The following is an 18388-nucleotide window of genomic DNA, read 5'->3' as shown; positions in this document are numbered from 1 at the left end:
TGAGAGACTCTGCTGCAAACTTGGGATGCAAAGCTAATCTCCTCTCTCCTGTGGGAGGTCTCGTTCTTATTAAAATCTACTAGGCTTATCCTCCTCATTTCATACAATGTCGTAAGGTGTCGTCAAGCATATGTTCTGCCATCGATCGTACGAACCGTAATTTCCTATGGGGTAGGACAAAATCATACTCTAGACTTCACCTTAACAATTGGGCCACCATTTCTCATTCTAAAAGGGTTGGAGGTCTTGGCATCCGCCATGTGAAAGCACAAAACAAAGCTCACCTATCAAAATTCTTTCGGCATCTTGTAAATTCCAGCTTTGACCTTTGGGCTCAAATCCTTCAAGCAAAATATCTTAGTAGTCCGAACACTAAGTCCAATACCTCGGTCACCTGGAAAGCTCTCAAGAGTGTCCAACATATTATCGAAAATGGTGTTCGTTGGATTATTAAGGATGGTTCCCTTATTTATGACCCTTCCTCCCTAATGAAGATTACTTCTTGGTTAAAGATTTTTATACTGGTTCTTACAATACCTCTTTTGACCTTCTGAACACCATTAAGAATGGTATTCTTGTGTATCCTCTTCCTCTCTTCACTGATGGTCTTGATGTTTTGTGTTGGAACACCTCCCCCAATGGTTTTTTTCAATTAAATCAACTTATCACATTGCTTCAAACCTTATCAATCCTCCTCGAAGTTCGAGAAATTGGTTGTGGATTTGGAACCTAAAAGTTCCACCTAAACTCTCCTTCATTTGGCAAATTGTTGGTTCTTTTCTCCCAACTCGATGTTTCTTCCGTGCCCGAGGTCTCGACATCCCTGCTGAATGCCCTTTCCTGAGACAACTGATCATCTGTTCCGTGAATGCTCGTTCACCATTCATCTTTGGAGTCTTCTTCCCCATCCCTCTTCGACGATGGGTTTTCCTCCCTCCTTTTCTCGGATTGGCTTAAAAATAATTTGACTTTGAAATCATCCTCACCTCAACATCACATCCCTTGGCCAACCATGTTTACCTTTTTCCTTCGTAGCATTTGGATTGCTAGGAATGCAATTATCTTTAATAATCCCTTAAATGCCAACGGCATTCGCATAAAGCCATTCTCGTTGGGAAATTTGGGAGCTGCGAGTGTGGGAGTTATTATTCGTGATGATAATGGTACCTGGATTGCTGGATGTCATCATTATTGGGGCAACACTTTGAATATCATGGCTGAACTTCGAGCGTTTAAGGGATGATCTTTTACTTGCCAATACATATTCTCAATGTTATTGTTGAGCTTGATGCCAAGGTTGTTAATTATAATGGTCTTTTTTGGATCTCTTAGCCATAATTGCAAGACTTTGTTGAGGAGATTCCTAAATAGTCAACTTCAACATACCTTCAAGGGTAATCGTTGCGCCCATGCTTTAGCTAAACCTGTAAGTCATGTTAATCCTAGCCTTTTATCTTATGCTAGGTTATCTGAAGACTTTTATGTTGTGTATTTTAATATCTCAGATTTCATGGACTCAATCAACACACATTTGTATCACACTCGTTTCAATTAAATAAAGTTATCCTCATATGACCCCCCAAAAAAATTATATTACTAAGGAATTTGCATTTTATATAAAAAAAGATGTATAAATAAAAGATGTATAAATTAAGTAATAGATTTTCATTTTCCTCCCTCATTTTCAACTCCCTTTTACCTTTTCATAATCACACTAATAAAATATAAATATTTTTTTTCTGTCTTTTCATTATTCTTTCTACCTTTCAAGCAGAAGCTTTAGCTTTAACTAAAAGCATCAAGTCGGGTCATGATGTTTTATTTTTCTTTCACTTTCTCTAATTTATTTATATCTCTTCTAAACAAAGATAATCAAACATAATGTAGAAGTATAGCTACAAAATTCTCCATATTGATGATGGCCAAAAAATCATCTCCATATTGATTGGCAGAGGCATCATACTATGGCTCTAAAAACTGAGCAAATATTACAATATTAGTACCAATGTGCAGGAAAGCCAAAAGGTTATGGATATTGAAGAACAAAAATCCAAAAGTACATAGAGGTTAAACTGTTATAGAAGTTGTTCCTAGCCATTATATCTAATAATTACTTATACCATTATATATATAAATATATATATAAACACTACAAGCCGAAGTAGCAGTCCTTTTTCTCTTATCCCTTTAAGCAGTCACCAGATGAAGACCAGATCTCGGAAGCCCACAAGAATACGTAACATACTTGACGCTATCTAAGAGCACAACAACAAAGATCCGAGAGAGCGATTTTGGTACAATCATGTCATCCATATCGCCATCACCAGCCTCTCTGGGATCAATAAGCACAGAAACTACCATAGAAGAAGCTGTTTTGTTACCTTGAAAATTTTGCTTTCCGGAATTTCTTCCAACATGCTCTTGGGTTATGTTCAGATCAGATCGAGAAAGAGGAACAGGATGACCATGGAGAATCCTTCTGTTTCTACCCTTGTTAAGCTGGGTAGCATTCTGACGACTTTTGGCAGATTCAGGGGTAACTGAGGATGCTGGAACAATGGCTCCTGGAGCAGAGGCATCAAACTGGAACACTTCGGTGCACATGCCCGAACTCAACATCGGTCCTAAAACAAAGGACAAGAAACAATCAACTTACTACATGATACATACAACAAGTGTAGAGTTGGGAGCATTACACCTATAGTACAATTTTCTAGAACATTCACATCCAGAAAAGCACCCAACATGCATATTAGCAAATGTAATAGCAAAATAAGTACCTGCCACTCCTTCCCGGAACCACTGCTGCATCTTACCATCGGCAGCAGTTGACCTGATATGGTCCTTCAAAGCATCAGCAGAGCCTGAAGAAAGAGCCATCGGTCTTTCTGCAGGATTTCTATATTCACGTGAATGCTTTCCTCCATTCTCTCTGGCATTAGGAATGGCCAGTGCTGGAGAGAAATTCTTAGGGATGGCCAAACCTGTCTCCTTATTCTTTCTTTCAGAAGCCTTATGTGAGGCCAAAGCTTTCTCACTGGCCAGAACTGAATGAATTATCAGATTGCCATCAATTTTCACAAGCTTATCATTTCTCGGTACATATAACGAAGCAGTGAGAGGCTCACTAACATTTTTTATATAATCAGGTGCACTTTGTGCACCAGTCTCTTTGCGCTCACCACCAGACTCTGAGCGTCTACCATGAACTCTATTGCTAATGTTAAAACCACCGTAAGAAAATGCTGCATCCCTACTATACTTAGACCTATTTAAATGACTATCAACTCTCAAAACTCTTCCACGATGCACCTCGTAAAATCCATCTCCAACAAAACCAGGCCCAGATCCAACAGGGGTATTATCGTATCTTAGGTTCATAATTGGGACCAAACCACTAAACATTAATATGAAAAACAACATTCCCAGTACACTAACACTAGCAACCTTCTTAGTTTTGCTCTCATTCTTTTTAGCTTTGGAAGCTGGCCTTGATTGTTGCTGTGTTTTCAACCTAGGAATAGGTATCAATGGCACCTGAGACCCAGGAGGCTTCATCATATACGGCGGACCACAGGGCATCCAAGGGTATGCGACTGGTGGATACATCGGCAAAGGCACTGGCTGCGGAGGGCACATTCCAGCGCCTCCACCACCAGCACCACCGGTACTTAATTGCTGTCTCAAGGTAGCATTTTCAGCCATAAAAAAGGCTATCTTATTATTCAAGTCGGTAATCGTAGAATGCATTGTTCTGACCTTGTCTTCCAGCTCTTCCACGTAATGCTTCTTCCGCTGCCTTGATAGCTGCGCACTCTCTCTGTTCCTCAGGAGCCTGGCTTTCCTTTTCTCCTCCTCTTCGCTCAGAGAATTTGACTTATTATCCGAGTTGGAGTTATAATTGTTCGCAGTCAGCAGCGATGATGATCTTCTACACTTGATGGAATCAGTTTCTTCATTACCTTTCTTTCTTTTAGACACTCGCCTTTTCCCCAATTCTTCAACATCAATCTTTTGATCCATGTTATTCCCAGAATCCGGCGATGTAACATTCGTGTCATCGGAAGCGGCCGAACCACAATTTCCGGAGCCCAGAGAGGAGATAGGAGAATGGGAGTTGCCGGAAGAACTGGGGCCGCTGAAACTGTCAAGTCCCGGGGAGGAAGAATTGAGGTACCTTTCCACGTACGATTCGGATGTGAAAGCGGGTGCGTCGGAAGAATCGGGCATGATGAGGTGGTCGGAATCGGAAGGGAAGTACAATTCGTCGAAATCGTCGAAGGTAAGCTGGAAATCATCGTTTTCGTCGAGAGGAAACCCTAGATCTGAGGAGAGATACAACGGATCCATTGGTGGAATGGCCAGCGATTCAAGTTCGGAGCCCATTTGTGGTTCCAGCGGCGCTTCCGCCATTGAAATCTGGTTTGCGGAGAAAATTCAGAAGGGGCTTAATGCGTGAATCGATGGAGGAAAGACCAAGACTTTTGAATTAGTCTTAGAATGAAGGAATTGGGGAAATGGCAGATTTTAGTGATTTTTTCGTTTCGTTCCCTTTCTGGAAAGGTCCGAAGACTTTCCTTCAACGTTTGGGCTCTGCCGCGTGGGCGCCCCCTTTTTTTTTTTTATTTCCTATTGGTTTTTTTAACAGAGTTAATTGCACAAGAAGTTTCCTAATTATGATCTTAATCTAAATTGTTGTCCAAATTTTAAAATATTTTAATTGTATCTTTAAATTAAAAATATTATATTAATTAAGTCTTTTTGTTATTAAAATTATTAATTTAACCGTTAAATGATACATCAAATATTATACAATTAAATTTAAAATGAATGATTTAAAAAATAAAATGTTGCCACATAATTTTTAAAAGTAAAAATTAAAAATAAAGTAAATTGAAAAAAAAATTGTGGACGATAAAACTCTGTAAAAACTTTGAAAAATTCGAAACTAAGATTTTTTTTAGAACATTCATTTTTACAATATTCATTATTTCTTAAATTTTTCATTTTAAATTATGTCATATAAGGTCTTATATGTCATTTAATAGTTAAATCAACAATTTTATTAGGAGAAGGACCCTAATTAATATAACATTAATAGTTTAAGAATGTAATCAAAATAATTTGAAGTTTAGGGACCAATTTAAAATGATGGTCATAATTTGAGAATGTTTGATGAATTAACTCTTTTTAATAATATAATAGTTTTTATCTTTTAAGTAAGCTACATTGATGGTCACAGAGCTATTAGTAAGTTTTTTTTAGTTACACAGAATACAAAATGTTTATTCAACTATTTAACATTTTTTTTTCACTCAGAAGTCGTTAAGTGTTTAACGGAAAGATAACATGATAGCTTTTAAAATTGGCATAACAACAAATTTACCCCTCAACATTTACACATGGTGTCAATTTGGTTTTAATTTTTAAAAATTTTAACTTTCAATGTTTACACATTACCTAAATTTATCACGCTTTCTATATAAAAATTTTATTAAATACACAATTTGTAAATTAAAAATAAAAACAAAATATTAAAAAATCATGTTTATTATTAAACTAGATAATCCCCAAATACATTGTTTTCTTTATACTTCAAATGACTAATAACATTTATTCTTCTGATGGATATTTGTAAAAATATTCAATACATAAGTCCAGAAATAGATAATGCTCGTAAGAGCTAATTAGATACAGAATAAATATATCAAGTTACTTGTCTGAGTTAAACCAATGACAACACAGACAAATAGTCTAGCTAGGGCTATGTATACATGTAAGGTTACCGGTCCAAGCTAAACTTTAAAATAACAACGGAGTACCAGTCTAGGTTAAATTCGAGTCACGTGAATACCTGAGTTCGTAACACATGCTGGAACTCGATCCAGAACAATAATCCAGACAAAAATAACATGTATGAAACTTTTACTCAATCCATCGTAATTATTTCAGAAATTCAGTATTTTTCACATAAACTAATTTCATTTCAACAGTGTTAGATATGTATAAATATATATCATTAACAACATCTAATAATGAATTATAACCAAATATAACAGTATGAACTTACCTGTAATACAATTCGACTTTTAGGGACTAATCGACAATTTCCCCTTTTCCTTGTCCATCTCCCACTCGTTAAAATTCTTGATGTAAAGTGCAGTTTAGTTTAATTAAATCCATTCAAACCAAATAAACAATTAATTTATGCAATTAAGTCCTTTTTGTCACATTTACAAATTTATCACTAAACTTTACCCTTTATACATTTTAATCCCTAAATCCAAAACTATCAAATTGAGCACAACTAAGCTTAAATCAAGCTAGCCGAATTTTATATCTCTCATGAACAGCCCATATATTTATTCATAATATTTTCATGAGATTTTGCAACTTTAACAACTAAATTCTTAATCATCCAAATCAATAAAATTTACTTTACAAAGTAATATTATTTAGCTATCAAGCTTGCAAAACTATCATAAAACTTCAAAAATCTCATAAAACAATGGTACATGTCAAAACATTTAATAGTTTTATAAATTAACATTCGGATTAACTGGACCTAAATGCAATGATATCAAAAACGTAAAAATTACTAAAAATGGACTAAAAAAAGGTACCATGCAAGGTTGAAATAAGCTTGGCCAAAACTTTTGCTTCTCAACTATGGATATTCGGTCATGAGGTTGAAGAAAGTGGGAAAAAAATAAAATGGTTGTCTTTTTGCTTTATTATTTGTTTTATTTTTATTATTTTAACATATATTATAAAATAAATATAACTTAACATATAAAACACTTAAAAACAACCCACTAACCGTCCAACATATTTTAATATGGTCTAATTTCAACATAAGGCCTTCTAAGCATTATTTTATGACTATTAAACATGAATAAACTAATATCAACTTTTGAAACTTTTATGATTTAATAGTCATAAATGCCCATCCAAAGGGGTCCTAAGTAGGTGGATTTATCTATTGAATCTTGTGTTTATATTTTTCTAAAAATCGACACTTTAACTTGAGTTTAGTGCTACAATAATATTTTTTTTATTTTCTAAAATAATTATTATTTTATTGCATTTTCAGAAAAATTGAATTACATGTTTTTCTTCTCAAATTGAAGAAACTTATTTTTCTATAAAAAAATGTAATAGAAGCCAAAAGGTATATATTCAAGGACACATACCTTGTTTTATTACTTGTATCCTAGAGGCAAAATAAAATATTAAATAAAGTGATTGTGATTCAGGCCTCAAGTCTTGTTTTTTTTTTTTTTTAATTTCGTTTCTTGAGCGACAAGTTTTTCTAACATAAAAGGCATTGGTTTGTGGTGTTTGGAGGAGCATAGTAGACTCTTCTTGCTTAAGCTGGGATTTAGTTTTCTAAGTAATGTTTGGCTTTTGGATGAGGGTGCTACCAACTAAATACAAATTCAGTGAGTGGTTTAGGACCGTTATCCAATCATTGTACAGATAGTAGTCTCAAAGATGACAAGGTTGGTGTTTGGAGCATGGTTGATGAGTCGTGGAACTGGAAATGGAGTGAGTTTGTAGCTTATCTAGATCATTTGATACTCTTGCGCATTGCCAATGTTAAATGAAAATGCAGGGCCTGATAGCTGTAAGACTATAAGACTGAAGCAGTTGGAAAGACCATGCTTTGGCATAAAAACGTATATTTCTGTAATTATGAGAGTCAAAAAGAAAATTTCTGAAAGGTGGTAATGAGTTTGAACAAGGAAAGCACGATAATAGTAGTAATGGGAAATGTAGTCCGGACCTTAAGCAGTGGTCAAGGTCGTTGTGGTGCGTCTGTTGTAACTTTCAAATCCCGACGGTGCATTAAAAATAAACTAAAAGCAACTAATAATATAACCCCAAAGATAGAAAACATTGAAGAGTGGGAAGAGATAGGATGGAGGTAGTTGGCAACAAAATAGGAGGGAAAAGCAAAACAAATTGTTATATATATATATATACACATAAAGGACGCAAGAAAATGGAGAAAAAATTTAAGAAACAAAACACAGAGGGGAGTGGCGGTGAGGTCTTCAGGAAAAATTATTTTCCGGTGACTGTTTGGTTCTCTCCCGCTCCTGATGCTGTTCTTCCCTGAATGCCTTAATCAGTGTTCGGGGTATGGATCTTCTTTCATTTCATTGATAATCGAAGAAGTTTTCAAATTTACTGAGTGATTGTTTATCCTCTAAATTTGTACAGAAAATTGCGGCGATTTCTAAGTGGAGGAGCGAGGGGCTAATTAATAGGTCTGGTTTTATATGGATTTATGTTTCCTTGCTTTTTTGTTCACGTTGAATCTGGTCAAGTTTTCACCATTGCTTTTAAATCAATAGGGAAACAGAAGGTTTCAGGTTTGATGGATTCAAGGATATATAGTAAGTAAAGGTTAATCTGGTATCTATCGGTTGTATGCAAATCCAAGAAAATGAATCCCACACAACATGAATTCAAACCAGGTATCTACATTCATGTATATTGCATACAGTGTAGGTGGAGATTTCACATGACATGTACTAACAAAATGCTTTCAATTTGTAGATACATGATGACTGGTCTCCTAGGAAAGACTAATAATCCTCTAGTAGATATGTCCTTGGTATGATTGACTGCTGTGTATGAGTTTCTTTACAATGGCGGTAGCCGTTGATCAACATCATGGATTCAAACCGTTCAACCGATCTCAAAGATGCAGACTCCAATCCTTCACACAACTTGAGTACAACATTCTTGAAGTTGGCCACAAAGACCTTGCTCACTCTTTGAAACAAGTATTTGAAGTTGCAAATTTCCATCGTAGCTTCTCCACCCCTTGCCTTTCCTTTGCCACTAATGTGGAGCAAGAGTATGACACCCATCCTAGGATTCAGATTATTGGTGGCCCAAGACTGCCAAGAATCAATGCTCTTGTCATTGAGGTGGCCATGGCCATCGCCTCTGGGGTAGTACCAATGCCGGTGTCAAATGGACTTGGTGGTACCTACTTCTTACGTAACCGCAGAGGTGAAACTATAGCTGTAACAAAGCCCATTGACGAGGAACCTTTAGCTTTCAATAACCCAAAAGTTAGTGGGGGATCCATGCTGGGACAACCTGGAATAAATCGTTCAATACGCGTAGGTGAAACCGGCATCCGTGAGTTGGCTGCTTATCTCCTCGATCATGGTGGCTTTGCCGGTGTTCCAGCAACAGCTCTTGTAAAAATCTCCCATGTTGCCTTCCATGTCAATGAAGCAACTGCTATCTCTGCCTCACCTTATAAGATTGCCTCCCTACAAAATTTCATCTCTCATGACTTTGATGCAGGGAACTTAGGGCCGTCTTGTTTCTCCGTAGCTTCAGTCCATAAAATAGGGATATTCGACCTGAGAATCCTGAATCTAGACCGGCATGCAGGCAATATTCTGGTCAAGAAAAGAGGTCAACATGAAAATTTTGCTGTCGAGGCAGCTGAGCTCGTGCCTATAGATCATGGTCTTTGCCTACCAGAGTGCCTGGATGATCCCTACTTTGAATGGTTGCATTGGCCTCAAGCCTTAGTTCCTTTTTCGGAGTCAGAAACTGAGTATATTCTGAATCTTGATCCAAATAAAGATGCGGAGATTTTGCGGACAGAGCTTCCATTGTTAAGGGAGTCCTCGATACGAGTCCTGATCCTTTGCACCATTTTCTTGAAGCAAGCTGTTAGTGCTGGCCTTTGTCTAGCTGATATAGGCGCAATGATGACTCGGGAGCTTCGGGGTGATGAAGAAAAAATGAGTATGCTAGAGACTCTCTGCGTAAAAGCCAAGGAAAGTATTTCGGAAGTTGAAGATGGTATGGATAGGTACGAGGTTGATGACACTGGAATTTTTCTAGTCGACAATGATATTGAAGGTACCTCTAATGAGATTGCTGCATATATTCCGAAGCTTTTTCAGAACTCTTTGAATTTGGCTAAGCCACCGAGACCTTCAAAACTTTCGTCTGTAAGATCGACGCCATATGCTTCATTACCTCCTCTGTACAAGGATACCGAAGTTCATATAGAAAACGATGCAAAAAGTAATGGTAAAGCAGCAGTTGGGACCGTGCAAGGCATGAGTTTCTCAGTGCAAAATAGAAGTGGAGGAGGAGGTGTAGATTTGGGGGATATGAAAGAATCTAAATGGGAAATGTTCTTGGAGAGTTTTGTGAAGCTCTTGCCTCAAGCATTTGATGGCTCCAGCAAACTCAAGTTGAGAGCTTCTTGCAATTTCTAAATCATGTCTGGAAGGTAGTACGAAATGGTACCCTACTAATTAATATCAACAAACTATTGTACATTGAGTTAATATTTGCTCATTTATATGAGTTGTATGTAATGTAGGATAATCTATATACTTGTACGTATAGTAATTAGGGTACATATGGATCATATATAATGAAGTGAATGGCGAATTAAGGAGTTGTCCGTTCCCTTTACACTTAACCTACTTATCACTTATAGAAATTCTTTTATTTTATTTTTATATTTCATTTAATATTATAGTATTTTTATCAAATAATATAATTATATTCAATATTTAATTTTAAATAATATATCAAACAAATTTTATAACTTAAATTTAATACTTAATTTTTTTATATTTATTTTTTCTAATACTTAAATTTTCAATTAAACAAACATAATTTTTTTTATTCAACCCCTTTTGCATCGTACATATTCCATTTGTAGAGGGTCGATTTCCCTAAAACAGACCCTGTTGGTGTTGCAATGCAGACCCGAAGTTTTGTTTTTCTTAAATTTACTTGCATTTTTTACCTTATATTATTATTTTTATTGTTTTCATGCTCACCATAATAAAGAAAGAAATAGAGAAAGGTTAAGTTGGAAGGAAAGATGTGATTACAAAATAGATTTTCATTAAAATTCTCTCCTCCAATTTTCATTTCAATTAAATTAATATTTTATAAAAATTATAATATGTAAGACTCTACCCTATCTATTAATAAATACACTTAAATAATATCACATTAAAATTTTCAATAATTTCTTAAATATTCCATTTAAATACTTATAAAATTATTTTGTTCATTTTCGCTCCTATAATTTTTTAGAACTTACTAGAAAGTCTCTATACCTCAGATTGTACACTTTTTACAAAATAGTATATTTTTTAAATTAAATTTTATAATTTAGTCCCTATGATTTCAAGTTTTATTATTTTATGTTTTTCAATTTTCATATTTTATAATTATATAATTTAGATACTACATCAAATTTTCAAATTTCACCATTCAACCTTTAGGATTCGAAATTTTATAAATTTTATAATTTAGTCATTACTTAAAGTTTTATCAAATTAATCTCTTAACAAATCATTTTTCAACTGACCCATCTAAGTAATGTTCAAAATAAATATTTATCACCTTAACATAATAAGTGCACAATTCCATCATTCAAAATAATTAATTCCAATTTAAAATATTCTTAATAAAACATTCACATTTTCTTACTTTCAATTATTCGCTTAAAATCATCCACCGAATATCCATAACATCATTTACCATTTACTTAAATTCACATAACTCTTTATACTAATTTTTTATAACAAAGCAGTCCATTGGGCAACAGTCATGTTTCTATTAATATCTCATTCATTGGAAATGATAATCAAGTTTCGTTTGAAATTTTCAAAACAAGATATCCCATTACTAATATAAAATATTTTTTACCAGAAATTTTAAATAAGCCAATTTATAAAGTATTTTCTTTAAATCATATTTTGTTCTACTGCTTGACAGTTTTGACCTTCTTCCATTAAAAATGATCTATCTTTTAGTACAAAGCTCATATAATATTTTTGTTTGTTTTTCATGAAAATAGATGTCGTAGAATTTTATTATAATGTGCAAGTGTACACAATTACTAGCAAGTAATATAGTAGTAAATACTAAAGTTATTGTCTCCATATAGACAAATTTTAAAACATAAATTGCAAAATTAACAAATGACAATCTGAAAAGTAATAAATATCTGATTGAATTCAAATAAAAATGCAAAGCAAAAAATAACACAAATTAAGCTCCGTTTGTTTGCCAGTAAAATGTTTTTCGGAAAATAATTTTTGAAAAATGATTTACTTTTCTAGTGTTTAGATGAATTTATGTAAAATATTTTTAGTTGTTTGATAAATTTTCTGAAAATATTTTCTAGAAAAACTATTTTTACATATATTAATAAATTTATATATATATTAATAAATTTATATTTTAAATTATTTTTACATATATTACAATAATTTATTTATAAATAAATTAACTTAAATTTTTATAATTTTTAGACATGTTGTTCTCTTTCAGTTTCAACGGCTCATCTACGTGCTCCATTCTTTAGTTCAAACTTCTTCCTCTCAAGCCTTTGCTTGTTTCAATTAAACTGAAATTAGACTTGTTTCTTTAAGTTGGACTTTTGTGAATATGAAGATCCTTAAAAAAAAAAATAGTTGATCAAAGATAAGATTGAGATAATCAATAGATAGGACTGAAGATCAAAACTGAAAGAGATCTTGTTTAGGTAAACTCCTTACAGTGAACTTAAAACCATTTATTTTTTAAACTCCAGAAATGATAAAAACATCACTCTTACAAAGACTTATAAATGTAACACAAAGGAATTTTATAAGATCTTTGAACATTTGATAAATCCTAACTTTTGATCATCAAAGATCAGTTTTGTTTAAATTAAACAAGGATTTGTACACTTAATTCTCCCTATGAGACATTTTTAAAAAGACTGGGGAAGAAAATTAGTATTTAGTTGAAGCCTAAGGCTTTGACTGGTATCCCCATGGATTGTTGCTTGCCCACTTCCATTGATCTCTGCACATCTCTGCTATACCGTATTTTGCTCTGCAATATAGCAAACTCTTAAGATTAAAAGGACCTATCTTGTACCGTAATTGGAAATTGTTTTGGAAAGATTATCCATGTTAACTGAATAATCTATTAGGAAAAAGATGGGATTGTAAACATACTTCCAACCAAGTTCTTTTTTGAGCTTTTTTAGTGGAAGCATAAACAGCTGTAGCATCTCCTGGACTTCTGGGGCATAGTTTAATGGGGATTTTCTGCAATATTTTCAGCTGCAACAGTTTTATATTAGCATAAATGAGAGCGAGGCCGAGAGAGAATGTTGAATGGTAATTGACAAATATGGGAATTGACAAATAGCATTTACCTTCCCAGAAGCTTTCTCAAAAGCAGCAACCATTTCAAGCACAGATGTACCACTGCCGGTTCCGAGGTTATAGGTAATGCAGCCTAGAACAAGATGGAAATTGACAAAAGGAGCTAAAGGGAGAGAGAATCAGGCACAGCAACCTGCCGAGATGAAAGTTAGCTTAAATTCCCTTTTGTAACCACACAGATCATATATTGGCCAAGTCTTAATTTCTTATTGGCCATTACTTTCAGCCGTTAGCTAAGGAGTTATTATCAGATACCGTACATGAACACACTCATATTCCCTTCTTTTCTTCTCTTATTTTCTAGCCTCTCTTCTCAATTCTTGATTAAATAACACAACCCAAGCTCCCTGATTTCTGATCTTTCTAAAACGTACAATAAACTAACATGGAAACAAGATTCACTAACAAAGGAGCTGCCAGGAAATAATAGAAAAAAGATGAATAAACAATTAAACCCAAAACAAAATCTCTAATCAGAGTTCAATCCTAACAAAGTTAATAAAGGCGAAGAAGAAATAATAGAAAAAAGATGAATCAACAATTAAACCCAAAACAAAATCTCTAATCAGAGCTCAATCCTAACAAAAGTAAATAAAGGCTAAGAAAAGGATTGCTTTTATTTTTTTGCTTTAGAATTAAACCAATCTTGTTTATTCAGCAATAATTTCTTCAAGGGTTAACTACGATCAAGAAAACAAATGAAAGAAAAATTAAATAAAAAAATCACCTTAAATACTAACAGTTGAGTCTAAGTTAGTGTGAGTCCAAGCTAAGATCAAGCAATCATTTAAACCCAACACTCAATATCCACGTCATAACAAAAAACTGCAGCTCATACTGATCGGTTAAGACAAAGTTGAAAACGAAGGGCTTCAATTTTTCTTTTTTATTATTTAAAAGAAAATCTGTATTACATGAAACAAAATGGAAAATCCCAGAGATACAATATAACCTTCAAAGCCCCATCAATCGAACAATAATAACAAAATTTCACCGATAATAGAAAAATATGGGGATATTTGGGAAATTACCTAAAAAAGAGCTTTGCCTGAGAAAGACGAAATAGCAGCGTGTATTGCCTGAGAAGAGGAGATATGCGGCGAACTAAGGAAAATGGGAAAAAATATAAGAAGTTGAAGAACGGAAGAATGAGAGAAATTTTACCTGGATGAAGGAGATGGAAAATGTCTTACTGAAAAGAAATCGGTAAGACATTTTCCCCAAATTGCAAGTCATTTTACCCGTGTCTTGGAATCCATTTTCCAAGTATAAATTATTTTCAAGCTGCCAAACACTGTAAAACCAATAAAACATTTTTCAGAAAATATTTTCGTGGCTTCCAAACGGAGACTTAATAGCAATGAATTGAAGAGTTGAAATAATTATTTCCCCCTAATATGCAATTACCGGTAGTGATGCTGTGACATTAAGTCAGGTTATTAATCCGGAATTGACAATTTATAGGCTTCTCCCAAAGTCACTATGCTCAATCCTATAACTAATTTAACATATGTCTATGGCAAATTAATATCAACAATACAATTGCAAGCATCATTCCTAAAGGATTATGCACGGTAAGAATGTATGATTATATCATTACACATTTAAAATCAAAGAAACTAAAGATGCATCATTTAAGTTTTATGTCCATTAATCACAACCTTTTCAGAATTAACAATTAACTCAATTACCCACTAATGTTGATTAAGAAATAGCAAATATTAAACATGAATAACATTTGAATGAATAAACCTTATATTGCAACAAGCATCCTTAGCGAAGTACCAATAATCTCAAATTAGGGTTCATAATTATTCTAGCTAACAATCGTTTAGTCCATAATCATCAAGTTAAAAGCAATCAAGCAAAACTCACCCATGGTCCAAATAATAAAGGAAAAGTAATAAAAGACAAAGAGAAAGGTGAAGAGATAATGAACACTTTGTTCACAATTACCCTTTTTTTTGTCATCGAGATATGGTAAAAGTATTATGGAAGTCATTGTACTAGGGGTCGAATTGCATTTTGCTCCCTTTACTCAAAAAAATGAATAAATTAATCTCTATAGGTTAGATAAAAAAGCAAAAAGATTCTTCTGTTAAAAATTTCATTTATTTCTTCTGTTAAAAACTAATCCATGAAGTACGTAACCAACAAAAACGATCACCCAACGCACAGGGACTAATGTAGGATAAAGGTCTCCATACTTTGACCTCAAAACATAATTGAAGAGCTATCTATTATCACAGTCACAGCTAATGCAGCAAACAAATTCAAAGCCATATCTGTCTCCTAAGTTTGATGACATATTACATGTATCCATTCCAAAATTCAGTTTTCAATTACTCAAATGAATGAATCTTAAGCCGCAGACATACCACCCTTTTTTTTTCTTTTTGTCTCAAAGAAAAATAGAAAATATTTAAATGTCTGTAAAATAGCATGTTCTTATCAAGTTGAAATGTTGCATGTATACTCACTAACATCACAAGATTAATCATCATATGCATTTAAGAACCAAATTAACCCAACACACACATACCAATGGAACAAAGAAATCTCAAAATCAAGCAGGTATACTATTTGGGACATTTTTGTCTAACAAATGGAACAAAGAGATACAACTGTGGACTAAAGCCTACGCCATACCCCTTTCAAAATGCCAAAACGGATTGTATAACAGGAGACTCAGTTCAGCAAATAGAAACAAGAAATTAAGCAAAAAGGTCAGTAGGAGACCTGCTAAGGTCACACATTCTTCAATTTTTTCATCTTGGAAGGTGGCCATCGTCCCTTCTTCCTCATCTTCCTCTTGCAAACAAGTCGCTTTCTAGGAAGTCTTATTTTCTTTGCCAGCTTCATCTTCATCTTCTGTTCCATTATCTGCTGCATCTTGGACTCCAGAGGAAGTTGTTCAACCGGCAAAGCTTCCTTCTTCGTTTCTTCTGGAAGCTGTGCCTCGCTATCGGTACTCGCAGACTATGCTTTTACCTTCATCGCCAATCTTTTTTTTTTTGGGTACAATTTGTCTACCAATTGAACATTTTGATTGAGGATGATTAATGGGTTTTAAACGCAACCTGGACACTGACAGCCAGTAGCAAAACTTTTCAAACAAGATAAAAGATAAGCTTACGTTACAACGAGTTATCGAAGAAATCACAATGCCGAGAGGTGTTCGATCAAAATCACCAATGAACACCAAGTTAAGATAAACGTGACTTACTTGGTAAAACAGCAATGGGCAAGAATGTTGTGCAAGAAGAAACCGGTGAAGACAGGAGACAGTGAAGTGGATTAAAGCTAAGGAGAGCCATTGCCATTTCTTTGCACTCTCGTTGTGGATAAGCCAGATAAATGCTCTTTTTTTCCCCGAGCATCACACAATTGACAAAATTGACATGATATATTAAATATGTGGATTAAAAGAAAAAAAAACAGCCTTGATTGGCCCTTGCCCCTTGTTGGTTCTACTCACTACAGATGGACTTGGCAATCAGCAAACTCGGATTACATTGGTGATTAGTGAAATAATAATATAAAAATATATTGATTAAAAGTTAATGTATTATTTTCATAAATTTTTTTAATATTTTTAACTTAATTGAAATTCAGATCAAATTCTACAAATCAACACGCATTGAAACGAAAGTTTCTTCAAAGATTTCATTTCTTTATGCCATATATGTCAATGAATATTGGGTTATGATTTAACACCACCTAAATCAAGAATCCTACCAGCAAATTCAAAAATAACTCGGTCCAATCTGCAGTAGCTATGAAGCGGTCCAAGCTTTCCTTGACCAAATCTCTTGCCCCTCAATTATTAGCCAGGTAAAATAACCTCGTTGAAAGCATCCTTAACAGTTATAGATCTAAAGCCTCGTTCCCTCTAATCAAGTATACTCGCTTCCTCTAATGTCTCGTTGAAAGCATCCTTAACAGTTATAGGTCTTTGCCTACCCTCTTGTTTCACATATCCATTAACATTTCATTAAATCATCATATTCTGGTCAATAGAGAGTAGAGTTAGGTTTCAAGTAGTGCTCATGGGCGGAGCCACACAATATTACGAATTCAATTGACCCCACAAAGAAAAAGTAAAACAATAATAAATTATATAGGAGATTAGCAAGCAACTCAATATGTCCGCCATGTGGTGTGGAAGCAGAAACAATGGACCACCTTTTTCGAAAATGTCCTTTGTCAGCGGCAGTATGGGAAGCATTATCTATCTTTAATCTTACACAGGGGACAAACTTAGAGTTTGAGAAGTGGCTTACCAAAGTCTTTGATTCGCTCCCTCGGGATCAGCGAAGGACTTTTTGTGGGGCGCTTTATGCAACTGGGGTCGGATACGAAAACACAAACAGATCAAGTCAGGTGATAACGAAATATGTTCAAAATTTTTTATATGAAATCGATGGGGCAGGTAACAAAACCCATAAGGCCCCTAAGGATGGAGTCAAATGGAATCACCCACTTGGGCAGGTAGCAAAAGTAAACTTTGATGGGGCTTATGATATGAGAAACCACCAATCGGCGTCAGGAATCGTGGTCAGAGATAGTAAGGGTCATGTTCTCATTTCTTGCACAGAACTTCACAGAGAGGTCGCCTCTCCTTTCGCTGCAGAAGTCATCGCTTGTCGAAGGGTAACTCAGATTGGTCTGACAATGAACCACCCAGAAACCATTATAGAAGGCGATTCTTTAACAATAATCAAGAAATGCAAGTATACAAACCCAGATAAATCGCAAATAGGGGCTTACAGACACGATATTCACGAGATGAATAAGTTTTGCTCATATCCCGAGATCAGCGAATGGGCTAACTCATATTCTAGCAACAGAGTCGCTTAAGAGGAAAGAAGAAATACACCTGGTAGAGGGCATTCCCAGTTACGCGGAAGGCATTTTGCGAAGCGAGAGGGTTCAAGCACCAGATTGAAGAATAGCAGGGAAAAAGGAAGGGGGAGAGTTTTCAAAATGAATCTGTAAATCTGACTTTCCCTTGGTAAAGGACGTCGCCATTAAAACTCAAAAGAAAAGATGGAGAGTTAGGCGTCAGTTTTTCTGATTGGGCAAAGTAGGCGGTGGTTTTTAATGTTTTCTTTAGTTATTTAATTATTATGATTTGTTTTCTTACGGGCTTA

General features: G+C 34.5%; 2 protein-coding genes and 1 long non-coding RNA gene across 7 annotated transcripts; 1 reads left to right on the top strand and 2 right to left on the bottom strand.

Moving 5' to 3' along the window:
• Positions 1–1919: 1919 nt before the first annotated feature.
• Positions 1920–4607, bottom strand: LOC107950343 (bZIP transcription factor 17). Its single transcript, XM_016885166.2, has 2 exons — positions 2781–4607; positions 1920–2624 (listed from the first exon to the last, which is right to left on the bottom strand). The coding sequence occupies exons 1-2, from the start codon at positions 4411–4413 to the stop codon at positions 2188–2190; spliced, it is 2070 nt and encodes a 689-aa protein (XP_016740655.2). The 5' UTR covers positions 4414–4607; the 3' UTR covers positions 1920–2187.
• Positions 4608–8012: 3405 nt separating this feature from the next.
• On the top strand, positions 8013–10508 carry LOC107950344 (phosphatidylinositol 4-kinase gamma 1). Its single transcript, XM_016885167.2, has 4 exons — positions 8013–8143; positions 8227–8273; positions 8361–8483; positions 8566–10508. The coding sequence occupies exon 4, from the start codon at positions 8643–8645 to the stop codon at positions 10263–10265; it is 1623 nt and encodes a 540-aa protein (XP_016740656.2). The 5' UTR covers positions 8013–8143; positions 8227–8273; positions 8361–8483; positions 8566–8642; the 3' UTR covers positions 10266–10508.
• Positions 10509–12613: 2105 nt separating this feature from the next.
• LOC107950345 (uncharacterized) lies at positions 12614–18340 on the bottom strand. 5 transcript variants are annotated; one of them, XR_005907337.1, is made up of 10 exons: positions 18006–18339; positions 17719–17903; positions 17519–17580; positions 16462–17244; positions 15975–16322; positions 14400–14529; positions 14267–14314; positions 13226–13368; positions 13023–13130; positions 12614–12897 (listed from the first exon to the last, which is right to left on the bottom strand). It is a non-coding gene; the product is annotated as an uncharacterized lncRNA (long non-coding RNA). The 5 variants fall into 5 exon arrangements; XR_001698001.2 differs by having other exon boundaries at positions 15975–16341; positions 16462–17580; positions 18006–18340; XR_001698000.2 differs by having other exon boundaries at positions 16462–17580; positions 18006–18340.
• Positions 18341–18388: the final 48 nt, after the last annotated feature.

The sequence above is a fragment of the Gossypium hirsutum genome, chromosome A13 (genome assembly GCF_007990345.1).
Source record: "Gossypium hirsutum isolate 1008001.06 chromosome A13, Gossypium_hirsutum_v2.1, whole genome shotgun sequence".
NCBI classification, from domain to species: Eukaryota; Viridiplantae; Streptophyta; class Magnoliopsida; order Malvales; family Malvaceae; genus Gossypium; species Gossypium hirsutum.
This window is presented reverse-complemented; position numbering and strand designations above follow the sequence as displayed.

Bases quoted from the DNA above. Each gene is read 5' to 3' on its own strand.
- LOC107950343 (XM_016885166.2), bottom strand. From the start codon at position 4,413: ATGGCGGAAGCGCCGCTGGAACCACAAATGGGCTCCGAACTTGAATCG. The intron at 2,625-2,780 runs GTACTTATTTTG...CCTTTGTTTTAG, and splicing joins GTTCCGGGAAGGAGTGGCAG to GACCGATGTTGAGTTCGGGC.
- LOC107950344 (XM_016885167.2), top strand. From the start codon at position 8,643: ATGAGTTTCTTTACAATGGCGGTAGCCGTTGATCAACATCATGGATTC.